The sequence below is a fragment of the Halyomorpha halys genome, unplaced genomic scaffold, assembly GCF_000696795.3.
Source record: "Halyomorpha halys isolate HHAL.00 unplaced genomic scaffold, Hhal_1.1 Scaffold1302.1, whole genome shotgun sequence".
Lineage (NCBI taxonomy): Eukaryota > Metazoa > Arthropoda > Insecta > Hemiptera > Pentatomidae > Halyomorpha > Halyomorpha halys.
In genome coordinates, this window is record NW_027105443.1 from 407007 (window position 1) to 420588 (window position 13582).

At 37.5% G+C, this 13582-nt stretch overlaps 1 protein-coding gene across 1 annotated transcript; it reads left to right on the top strand.

Annotated features, from left to right (window-relative positions):
- Nucleotides 1-3100: 3100 nt before the first annotated feature.
- Nucleotides 3101-9021, top strand: LOC106689210 (uncharacterized). The gene is made up of 3 exons (XM_067051299.1): nt 3101-3195; nt 7083-7591; nt 8672-9021. The coding sequence occupies exons 1-3, from the start codon at nt 3101-3103 to the stop codon at nt 9019-9021; spliced, it is 954 nt and encodes a 317-aa protein (XP_066907400.1).
- Nucleotides 9022-13582: the final 4561 nt, after the last annotated feature.

A 13582-nucleotide genomic window follows, 5' to 3' on the forward strand; every position in this document is an offset into this window, starting at 1 on the left:
TATAATGGACAGATATGATGCCATATCATTGAAAGCGGCCCTAATCTGCAGGATCAAAAGAAACATTCTCAACCACATTCAAGCTGACGAGGAGACGTCGTGGGCGGTAGTGAAAGAGAGGTTGAAAAAGGCCTATGGAGAAGGCAGATGGACTCCCGAAGAAGATATTTTCTATATGTTCAGGAAAAAGAAGAGAAATGGAAAATCCAAGGGACAGTATGCAGTGGCGATGTTGGCCCAGTCCAACCTCGTAACGGAGAAGATGAGGGAAACAGAAGGATCTGATGTCGTCCGTTGGAGAATGAACTTCCTGGATGTCGTCATGAAGATACAGCTTGGCCAAGAAAACAAATAAAAGAGAGGGACTGGCACATGATCGCACATTCGTGGAGTGCGCTCAAGAAATGATTGACGCGAGCGCAAGGGAGGAAGACATAAGGATGGAAACTGATTATGGGGTATGGAATCGAGTTTCATACAGCCGTACACTTCGAAACCCGATGAGGCCATGAAAGAGGAGAGATCAAAGAGATGTCGACAGGGATAGAGGTCCAAGTGAAGAACGAAGATCGAACCAAGTTAGACAACGAAACTCGAAAACGAAAGATTGCTCCTATCCGTTTTCTCCATTCCCGGTGAAGGTGGAGACAACTGTACCTTTTTTTCCTAACCGGATACTCCACTTTCCCCCATTTTTCCTAATTCGCGTCCCCGCTCTGCTTAACAGATCACAACCTACTATAACTTAGTACTCTCAGGGCATCGTTTCTACTACGTGGACCCTTAATTTGTCCCCGTTTGCCCCCCCCCCCACCAACTCAATTCGATGTCCGCTTCCCCTCGACTCTACAGAGCCCACCCGGGGTGATTAGTTGACATTGGCATACCTGAACATGAGGCTGGACTGTTCTCTCTCGTCCACTCAGTTCACTAGGGCCTCCTGACACAGGATGGTATGGGAGCTTCTCGTGTCGATCAGGCATCTTACGCCGCTTACTCCGATGATAGGCAGACCGCTGCTTCCTCCTTATACATTACAGATCAACAATGAGCGGTCGCCCCTCATCTGACAACCTCCTCAACTTTCTTGCCGAGATCTTCTCACGCCACCAACCGTCTCTCGGTCGTTCAGTACCTCGGGGTTCTCTTCCTTCTGCTTCTGTTCCCGATGCCTTTGATTTTTCAGATGTTTCGCTAGAGGTATCGCTGGGTCTGTAGTCCTCTCGTCTACGACGTACCCTTTGAACATTAATCTCCATGGATTCGCCCTGTACCATCTCTCCTTCTGTACACGTAGGGACAATGCCTGGCTACATGATCCTTACCACCACATTCGAAACATTTAGTGCGAGAACACTGGGCCACTAAGTGTCCCACCTTTCCACATCTGTGGCATTTTTTCTCTTCCCTTCTGCCTCCGTTTCGTTGTCTAACTTGGGTCGATCTTCGTTCTTCACTTGGACCTCTCTCCCTGTCGACATCTCTTTGATCTCACCTCTTTCATAGCCACATCGGGTTTCGAAGTGGACGGCTGCATGAAACTCGATTCCATACCCCATAATCATTTTCCATCCTAGTGTCTTCCTCCCTTGCGCTCGCGTCAATCATTTCTTGAGCGCACTCCACGAATGTGCGATCATGTGCCAGTCCCTCTCTTTTATTTGTTTTCTTGGCAAGCTATACATACTGTCCCTTGGATTTTCCATGTCTCTTCTTTTTCCTGAACATATAGAAAATATCTTCTTCGGGAGTCCATCTGCCTCCTCCATACGCCTTTTTCAACCTCTCACTAGCGGCCACGACGTCTCCTCGTTGGCTTGAATGTGGTAGAGAAGGTTTCTTTTGATCCTGCAGGACACCTCCAGCTGAAATGTTTTTCTTGGTTTGAGGTCCTTAGTTCATATTTTCAGTTTGGCCACATAACCCTTTAACACCCTGTATAGTATTCTAGTAAATATGTATATATATTATTTTAGTTCCAAAAAAAATAGTGATAAGTGTTTTTATTTTATTATTACATTTAGTAAGAAATTTTACTTTTACATATTTTATTTTATTTTTACTTATGTACATATTTTATTACTGTTTATCATTTATTAGATATATATACTGTCTTTAATACTATTTATGGAGGATAAACAGTATTAAACAAAATCTGTACATAATTAATTACTATTTATTGGGAATTGAATTATTATACATGAATAACTATCATTCAGAACCGATGGATGTCTGACTGTGATGGAATTTTAGAGAATATTTTGACAATCAAAAAGGATCAGCATGAAACAAATAAAAAATTTTTTTTCTAAAATAATTTATTTTTTATTGTTTCAGTTAACATATCTGCCAAATTTTCAAGAACTTGAGCTGCTAGAGAAACCGAAAGTAGTTTAATCTCGATACTGTAACTTGGTGGAAAGGCTGGGTCAATCTGACCCAAAAATAATTTATTTTCTTTTTTTTTTGCATGTCAGTGAAAGTTTGGGAAAGTCAAACCAATAAAATATATTCCATTTATAAATTACTCCATAAAATATAAAACATAAAAGTCTATATGAAATTACAAAACTAGAAAAATAAAAACAAAACCAGAATGAAAAAAAGAAAAAGAACACCGACTATAGTGGATATCGTTTATAACGGCCTCAGAGGAACCAGGCATATTTGGCCATCATAGCGGATCACTGTACCCACATCATGTAAATGTGAAATACAGATATTTCATACACAAATTGTGTAAATGTGAAATAAAATTTATTAAATCAGTTATTTTTACCAAACACTAATATATTGTTTTATTTGGATGATAATTTCTTTATTTAACAATCAGTCGTTATAACTGCAGTTGTTGTGTACCTTAATAAAAATAAATTGGTAAGGTTTAAAAAATCACGAGTCCGAAAATATTCATGACTATAATCGATACGTCGCCGTTGTATTCGACTTCATTATAAGCTATATTCAGTGTACTCCATGTCAACATAATAAAGGATTTTGCAGATTTGCACCTCTCCAGTAAAGATGAAAAGGTGTCATGCGTCTTAAAAGTACAAAAACAAATAAGTATTTTCACATAGACGATAAAAATGGGTGTGAAATGGAATCCTGCCAGTGTAACAGCAAGATACCTGGGAATTCACCTAGATCGCCGCCTTACCTGGAATCACCATTTCAACATCAAACTTATGCAAGGTTAGCAATGCTATATCCTATCCTAAACAGAAATTCCAAACTAAAACCAGAAACAACTGTTCTTATATTTAAAACAATTCTCAGGCCACTGCTGATGTACGGCTGTGAAGTCTGGGGAGCGGCATCCTTTTAAAGGACAGTTAAAGGAGCAGTGACCTACAACCTGGGAAACCAAACCTCAACCCGAAGACTGAAGCCCAGACTGGTGCAGGACATTCTTTTATAAATTTTTAATAAATATAAAATTAATTCATAGTCACATTACCTCTATTTACATATTATTATTATTATTCATTATTTTTTTTCTCTCTTCCCTTTTTCAAATTAACTTGTTTCTTTTTACTATTAGAGTAATAGTAAAGAAGAGAAGAGTATCTGAAGTTTTGAGCTGAAAATCCTCAAGGCATGTTTGCACTTCATTGATGGGCTTGCTGTAGATCAATATGACCCTAGCCTAACCATTTGGGGGTTACTATCAGATGTGGTTATTCATAATATAAATGTATATTATATATCTTAATGTTCCTCACACATAAAAAAAAAAACACACATTGAACGCTTCCTTGACTGATCGACAAATTTGATCTCGAGCTTCAGGTATCAATACAAATAGTAGTGATCGAGCTTCTTCCGTACTTATTGTGTTTCGCTTTCTCCAGACCTGACGTCATAGTTTTTCCAATAATTTTACGGGTTTTATTGTTGACAATTTCCTCCACCACCCACATTTTCGTGGACCTCTCTCACATTGTTTAGTAGTACTGGCATAATCACTAATAACTATCATTTATATAATATTTTAATAATATTTTGTATTGATAATTTGATTATTAAGTTCTTAGTGGTGATGTGTGGATGTACATGTGTAGACGGGATACAGGGCAGTTACACGCACGAGTGTAGCCCTAGCCTATGGGTTGTTCTCTTCAGCAAGCGTACTGGGCGGAAGACGGCGGCTGAGACCCAATTAAAGCAATAATAATAACCCACAATGAAAAGTTGTACATAAATGAGCACACGCCCATTCGCCATGTTGGAGTTACAGTTCTGAACTGTTATCATAATTTTTAGTGAGATATTAGTAGTTAGTTGACCGTATATGTATATGAGGAGATAGTCGAGGGTGTAGTCACCAAATAAACAAAAATATATTTATTTGTGCCCACGTTTCGACCTTAATTTTAGGTCTTTATCAGGGCTAGAGTATCACTGCTTACATATCTTATTATGTTAAGTCCACTACTCCAGACAAAATATGATGCCCACTAACGCAGTTTTTAACAGACAGAGAACAGATGTGAGCTTATTAATTATGAATGAAATTTTAGATTTTCTAGCCATGCTTTGAAACTTGTATCATAATTTCACAAGTATTAGTTTTTAAGTATTTTATTTATTTGGTTTCATTTAAGGTTACATTGGATTACAGAGTTTTACCTCAATTAATTAATTTGTAGCTATTTTGGTATTTTTCTCAGTTTGAATGTTTTGAGCGTTTGGTTTAATGTTGTTCTTTACAATTTACATTTTTGTTGTTTGCCCTAATCTGACCTTATTATCGAGTAAAGGGAATAATATGAATAAGTTTTACGACTGGACAACAGAAAACCTATTTTCATCATCGACGTAATTCTAACTGTAACTGCATAGTAATCGAGTCAAAATTATCATATGCAGTTTAGAGCTGGCCTATCTATAAGTAATTTAGAAGTATTTGAAAGGAGTTAAATTTTGCACAAAAATAAATCGTGCATCCAGGTATTGGCAAAGATACGGAATATTGGAGCTGGTATCTATCTTTAAAGAGTATTTTGCTGAATTTACCTTGTAAACTCACGAGTTCACCAGAGGTTTATTAGTTATTCGAATAATTAATTGAAAGTCCCTCGATCAAATTTTAACTCAAACTCTAAGTGAGCAGACGGGAAAAAGTCAACACAATACTTTATGTTAAATATTTATTACTAAAGGAAAGAGCAGCCTTGTTGACATAAATGTATCTGGTTGACTTTTAATAACCGTACTCTTACGGATACGGCGATGTCTTTATTTTTAGATTAGATTAGAATATTTTAATTAAAATATTTAATTTAACACATTTAAATTTCTTCTTCTTTTGCGTCTCACTGGTGTGCCTTTCAAGCACACGGGAGCGTCAAGCCAGAACTTGTTAGAGGTTTTTAACTTCTGTACAAATGGTCAACATATTCCAGGTAAGATATCCTTGGTCGGCCTCGAGATCTTCTTCCATCAGGGATGAAGACTTTAGTTCTAAGTGCATCTCGGTACTCCTCCTTTACTAAACAGGTTCAAACGATTTCAGCTAGCGAGCCTCTAGGACTTCCTTCCCTGATTCTCTCATTATTGATGTAGTACCTTCTTGTTCTCTCCACAATCCTTCTGGAATACCTCGTTTCTGCAACTGTCAGTCTATTTTCTTGTTTTGTTTAACGTCCTAATGAAAACTGACTTGAGCTGAAGGGTGGCTTATCCTACATATCTTGGCAGAAAATATAGGTTATACATGGTTCTCCCCAGAAATAACGCCAACCTCCTCAACCCGGATTAAAACCGGGTTCTGATCTGTTAATTAAGTAGTAAAATATAAATAACCTCATATGGTTCAATTTCTAGCTTAGTGGTAACCTGATCTCTTCGGTTTGGAAAACACCAAGTTAACACATGTTAATCACAATGAGTAGTATAACTTTTGCTTCCAGCCTCATTAAGAATTAAGTACGTTAGAACATGAAACACTGCAAATGATTACACAATTGTTTATTATTTAAATGAATAATTAATTACACCAGTCTATCGAGTGTAGGCTGTAAAACTAGTAGATGTTAGAGAATAGCCGAATTGGTGACGAAATAATTGGTTCTTCTACTGATATCGTATGTCGGAAATAGTCCGGTCGATATAGGTTTTTCTATTAATACATTTATTTTTCAGGTTTTTTTTTTTATTAATTTATTTATTGCTATTTACAACTGTATAAAAAATATATATATACAACAAGTAAATTTGCTGTAGGTGACATAGTGGCATGATACAAACATGTGGAGAATCTACTCATTAGTAGAACTCCAATAACATTTCTATACGAGAAGATATCGAGGCCATCTTCTTTTCAGACGCCTAGAAGGAATATTAGGTAATGAAGGAGAAGCCAGGTTAGAAACAAGTGGATTTGGGTGGTTGGGAAGTTTATTATGGAAGGAATGGTATCTGGTTCTGGCCAAATCGGCAACATATGGGACATTGAGGTCCTGATGGATAACATGATTTGTGACAAAGTAAGGTGCATTAAGGATTTTGGACTGTAAGGATTGGATTCGGGAGGAATTTGATGGTTTGGTGGAGCCCCAAAGCTCAACTCCTCATGTCCAGATAGGCCTTATAATTGTCATGTAGATCAGTCTTTTGTAATGGATTTGTCTAGTAAATGTTGTAATAGTCGAAATCTACGAGCAGTTTCCTGTCTTTTCAGTCTTGTATGAGGATTCCATGTCAGTCGTGTGTCGAGATGTAGTCCTAAGTAACGGATCTGTTCGACAGGAATAAGTGGGGTATTATTAAACGATTCATAGATTATTAAAGGACAAGAGGTCACGGGTTTACGACGAAGGGTAAATGTTATTTGGTGGGATTTATTGGAATTAATTTTAATCCTCCAATTTTGGCACCATTCTTCAAGGGTGGTGATGTGGGATTGGAGGGTTTGGGATGCAATGTAAGGATCATTCTTCACTGACAAAAGACAGTTTTTCATGGTAGATTAAAGAAAATATTTAGATAGGCTGGTAAAAGTAGTACAAGTCGTAATTTAGAAATATTTTAAAGCGTATAAAACACATTACTTATTTTGGCTGTTTCCGTTCTTAAAGCACTATAGGGCACCTCTATTTACTGGTTGATACTGTAACTACTATAGCCGCCAAAACCGTTACAAGCCGACATGACGAACCTAGCTACCACAAACTGAACTGCTACCCACTGACTTGCGGGGTGCCTCAAGGAGCAGTCCTCTCGCCAATCTTGTTTTCAATTCATACTGCTGATGTTGTTGGCAAGAACTACAGGAAGGCAACGGTCGGCGCTTACGCTGACGACATTGCCATCTACAGCAGCAGTATGAACGCCGAGGCAACTCTACATCAGGCTGAAGCAGTATGCTCTGAGATTGTTCAAACGCTGGGCTACTTGAACATCTCAGTCAATGCTACCAAAACGGATTGTGTTGAGTTCGCGCGCACAAAGCACAAGAGATCAAGACTGTCGAAGACTCTCTATATGAATAATACTGTGAGCTCACCTTCCAACTCTAACGTATATTTGGGCGTAAAGGTGGACCGTCATCTTAAGCTCTATCCATCTATATCAGAAGGCGAGAACAGTAAGACGAAAGTCATATCGTCTCTACAACCTTCTCGGAGGTCTGCAATCTATTTACAATTTCACTTACATTCTAATTATTACCAATTATTTTTAAAAACATTCTGAATTATAAATTATCCTATCTTATTTACAATATCACAGCTAACACTGCCATTAAAATGTTGCAGGCTTTTTTGCCACCGTCAAAGAATATCTTAGTGAATAGCCCATGAAACGTAATTAAATAAGGGAAACACTATGCAACAATGCAGTAATTTGCATCATAAGACTCCCATTGGAGTTCTATACTGCCTACCATGGTCGGAGGTTCAAAGTTTTTCATTTTGTGGAACCACCATTCAATGAAAAAATGTCGGAGACGGCTCTGTCATTGAGATTGAAGCTGCAGATATACAAAAGTATTCTGAAACCAGCACTACTATATGGGGCACCATTGTTTACCCACATATCAGATAGCACCCAGCGCCTTCTTCAAACTTTTCAGGATTGGATGATGAGGAAAATCGTACACACAACTTCGGGGAGGTGGAAGAGGCACCCGGAGCTGCATCAATTGTTCGAGTTGCCCACTGTGCCAGAGTTCATCAAGCTACGACTCATCAAATTTTTCTATTCATTTCAGTACTGTACAAATCCGTTATTCAACACGTTAACATCTGCCCCCCCCCCCCTCCGGTGCATTGGCAACAAACTACGTTAGGTCACGTAGTATTAGGATTAAGATTTTATTAGATTTAAGTTTATTAAATTCAGAAATAATGTGTGCCCCAACACATTATACACTTTTATAAATACGCACAACAAAACTAATATACTCCAAAAGACTCCTTAGAATGTAGATGTTCTACAGTAAAAGGAGAAACTACTTTGTTTATAAATACGCCATTAAAATTTAGTAGGGGTTTTGAAAAAAAAAAAGTTTGAATGCCAGACACAACACCACTGAAAACCTGGCGGGAAGACAATTGGTCAAAACCGCCTTCACGGAAATTCATCTTGTATACGTTTCGCCATTTTGGGACCGGTTTCTCCTCAACCATAAACCTCCTTTTGACCAGACAATCCCATCGTGTCACAGGTTGTACGGTGACAGACTTCCTCACATCAGGTCACCGGCCGGTCATATATGAGATCTATGGGAAAAGTCCTGAACCGGGGACGGAGAAATTTAATTACCGCGAAGCTGACTGGAGCAGGTTCAAAGAAGAAATATACCATCGGCTGATGGAAATCCCGGCCCTACACACCGTTGAAAAAGTGGATACCAACATTGACCAATTCACAGCAGCGATCGTAGAAGCTGCAAAGCCAGCCATCCCCACCTACCACCCAAGGGCTCCACACCTACAGAAGCCCCCACCCCACATCATGGCTCTCATCAGGAGTAGAAATGCCTCAAGAAGCAAACTACATGTTCGTCTCTCTTAAGACCCTGAAGGGGATACTCACCATGAAGGCAGTTGGGTCCCTGGACATGATGAGGTACAAACTATCCTACTCAAACAACTCACACGGAAAGGGATCGGCCATCTACAACAGCAGTATAAATGCCAAAACAGCTCTACGAAAGGCCGAAAACGTCCGTTCTGACATCATCCAGCAACTTGGACACTTAAACATATCGGTTAACCCAGCTAAAACGGACTGTGTGGTGTTCGCACAAAACAAGCACAAACGACCAACACATCCGAAAACTCTCAAAGTGGCGAACATAGTCATCTCACCTTCCATTTCCATAGTATATTTGGGCATAAGTTCCACTCCACAAAAAATGTGTTCCCCAACACGTTTAACAGTCATGTAATTCACACTACAAAACTTTTAACACTTACTAGACTCCTTAAAATGTAGACCCTCTACAGAAAAAGAAGATACAAACAAAATCCATGAATTTTTTTTTTTATTATGTATATGTTAGTCAAAATAATTTTCTATAGGGGCTATGGAAAAAAAACAAGTGTGGGATTTCCCCCTTTAACGATCAAACTCCGGCATTGGGTTACAATATACATAGTGGATCAGTACATTCTAGTGCAGTTTTTGGATATGTATGTTGGACTTTTATATCATCTACCTTCCTGGGATCTAGTCTCCTTCCTAAACCTTTACTTCCTGTCGTAAGGACCTACAGCTAGTTCCTGTAAGTCCTGCTACCCCCTCCAGGCTCATTTCCCTACAAAGAGAAGTTTCCTTTCTGAAAGGTCCTACCGTTAGCTCCTGTAAAAGTTTCCCTTCCCTTCTCAACTGTAGGCTGGTTCCCTATGGAGTGAAGTTTCCATCTTGCAAGGATTTACGGCAAGTTCCCATAAAGCCATCCTGTTAATGCATCTCCTAACCAGTTACCTGATCTCAAGTGCACCTTTAGATATACACGGTACCCAACTCAGGAAATAATTGTAAATAACAATAACGCTTTTTACCGTGTTCAGTATTAAGTGATCAGGTACGAGATGTTAGTCTTAGTCAGCGTTCGAAATTCTGATTTAATAAATGGAATATGGTCCGGGTGTGGTCAAATAAAACTAAAATAGTACAGGGCCTCGTCAGGGCTAATTAAGATACAAACACTTAACATAAGTAAAAAAGTAAATGGAAAATTACAAAGATATACAATGAAACATAAAAATTAAATATAAAAAATAAAGGGGAAGTTTAACTTGGAACTTGGAACTCTCGACGTGCCATTACTTCTACTTCATCTTCCTTCACTCTGACTTTGACTTCTGTCAAAACAGGTATGAATTCTGTCTCGTTTATTTTCTTCCTTTATTCTTGATTTTATTGTTATCCCCCTTTTTCATCTCTTAGTTTGTACTTTCTTTTATATTTCTTCTTTTTATCTGTTACTACTTCCGTTTTCATTTATTGTTTATTACCTTTTATTTTTCATATTTAATGTTTACGTTTCATTGTATACCTTTGTAATATTCCATTTAGTTTTTTACTTATATTAAGTGTTTGCATCTTTTTTAGCCCTGACAAAGCCCTGCAACGTAGAGCGAAACTTTGGCTCAATTAAAATATTTATTACTATTTGAGTTTTATTTGACCGCACCCGGACTGTTTACATCGGGACCTGTTCGTGCTATACTGCAGGTGTTCCGAGAGTAATTTTATGATTAAAATTAATGTGTGGAAAAGGGGGGCTGAAAATTGTGAGACACTTTATGCTCATAAAAACATCCATGTATTTCCTTCTATTTATAAAAGTATTAATCCCTGGAGGGGCAGATGATATTAGTGTGTTAGGTTTTAATTTGATTTAATTATCTATAGTAATATAAGAAAGAAACAAGTTTGGGTGGTCTCATGACATAAATAATAATGTGCTTATCTGGTGACGTCTTCGCCGCCGCGGTGACGTACTGTAGTCGCTTTCCTCGTCTAAGTGTGCTGTAGATGAAATGGTGAAAAACATCTAATCTTCGCCCCATGTCTGAAAAGACGTCTTTTCCTCTCAGAGGCTGGCCAGCGTGTCCTGGACTCCGGCGTGATGGTAGGGGTAGGCCAGGTCCTAGCTTGCATGATGCTTAGGCTGGGGCGGCATTGCAGTCGCAGCGTCTTCGGAGCCTTCCGGTGTCCGCGGAAAGGGGGGCATCAGTAAATGAGAACCCCGACCCCGACTTTATATAAATTCAAAAAGCAACGACAAAAATCGGATTACTTAAATCCGACACGGACCTTATTCCATTTATTAATGTAACACGGTCAATCTCAACTACTCTTCCAGAAATTATGTTTTATTTTATTCACTACTGTTGAGAACGATCAATCTAATACATCGACAATATTTTTTTCTAGGTTGATCACAGTAATGAACTTATTGAAAATGATATACAAAAAAACTTCAATTATTTACAAAATAGGGAAACTGATTTGATTTCATTTACATCAAACCATGTTTCTGATCATTGTATCCCAATACAAAACATATGAGAGCAATCCATTAGTTTAATAGATGACCAAAGTTAAATAATCGTTCCTTGGTGGAAGGAGAAAAATGGAGAGGGCGAGTTGCCAGATAATGTGAAGCCAGTCTGGAGCATCTTATATTGAATTATAGGAGCCTGGTGGAGTAGGAGCTTATCATCGGCTGCTTTCTGCAGCAGTATTGTCATTGATTTCTATTATACAACTCACCATAATAAGAAATATAACCTAAATTTACAAAATGAATCAATTGATAATAAATAATCAATTTTTTTTTTTAAATTGATTTAATGATCTCGCTCTTCCTGGATACAGTACCTTCATAAGAAAGGTATCTTTCAAATAAAGAAATTCACGAAATAAGAAATCAGTCCAACAATTATTTTGCAAAACTGAAAGTAATTCTGATTTGGAGGATATTTCGAATTAAATCTAGCCTTTAGATCGCTAACTAACCACTTCCATTACAGTGTAACAAAAATGGGATACTGTTTATAAATCTATGGATATAATAATTTATATCCCTTCTTTGGCTTATATCTTTTTTATAATATCAATATTTTTTTAGTACATGTGTTTTTTTATTTTTCAAAATACACACATATGTAATGTAGTTGAAGACCTGTTTACCGCTATACTAAATTTCTGGTACAAAAAGTAATGTTTTTTTCACTACACGCCAATCTAAATTGATCCTAAGGATGAGTATTAACAAAATCTCACGGATGCCATGACGACCCTCTTCTTCAGAATTTTAAGAACACTTCAAGAATCAATATTACGAAACAGTTCATCCATAGGCTTCATAAAGGTAACAAGGTCACGTTAATCGACCCATCATTATTAGTTACAAGCTAGATTTAATATAATAAAAAAATAAATAAATAATTAAACACGAGGGAATACGGTTTTCAACGATTTGTGTTATTTTCAATTAACTATAAAAATTATTCCCTAGTAATAACAGCTGTTAACCGGTACTGACTATTCATTTATATATATTTTTTGAATGTACTGGTTATGTCAAATTACCTGTAAACAATATGCCCTTTCCAATGACCACTACTTTTGACTGTCAAAAGCCTGGCACAGTACGATTTTTCCATTCCAAAACCGGTACTGCTCATGTTTCGGAGGGTCTTTGGTAGTCAAAAGAGGTAGTCGTCATGGGCGTAGGCAGAGGAGAGCAAGGAGGAGCCACGGCCTCCCCCTAGATTCTTGGGACCCTAGGGAAAAACATAAAGAAAGTTGTGAACTTATTTGATAGATGATTTCTTTCTGGAAACATGTTATAATTAGTCAGGCAAGAATGTTGTGTTAACATCTCAACGGATCACTAGGTCACAACCTCACCTTTGAAGGGACAAGATAGATGTATGTCGATTCTTCGCTAAAAAAAAAGATTAGATTCAATGAGCATAACTATTCGTCATGTTCTTATTTCAAAAAATAATGGGAGAAATAGTAAAAAAGATCATTTTTTAATTTTCACTCTTCCTATTTGTAGTGATTTTGTATCGATTATCGATAGTAACAGTCGAGTAGGTTTTTCCAACATACGATGGAGTCAGTGTGTTAAGTGTCTTGTGATTGTTATTGTTAGATATTATAAAGAGTTCATAATTATGTCAATAATTATTATATAAGAAATGTTTCTAAGTCAGTACTTTTTATTTATTTACGCATCAAAGTTTTACAACACTATTACAGTTTGCCACTTTAATTATCTCTGAATGTTTGTTGAAAATAAATTAAAGAAGGCAACCATCGTGGTTGAAGTGGTTAACATTTTTGCCACCAATCCCAGAAGGCTGATGCTGGCATAGCGAACCTCTTCCTCAGCTCTTATATTTTTGTATTTATCGTGTGTATTGTATGTACCTATGTACAATAATTATATATATGCGTATGTATGTGTCTAATGAGCTGAGGTCTACTCCCTGCTTGATAAAATCCTGCCTACGCCCATATCGACTACCATGATGAACCCTTATGAGGAAGGAGGAAGAACTATTTGTTGTACCATTTACCACCTTAAATTAACAGCCTTTTTAAAGTT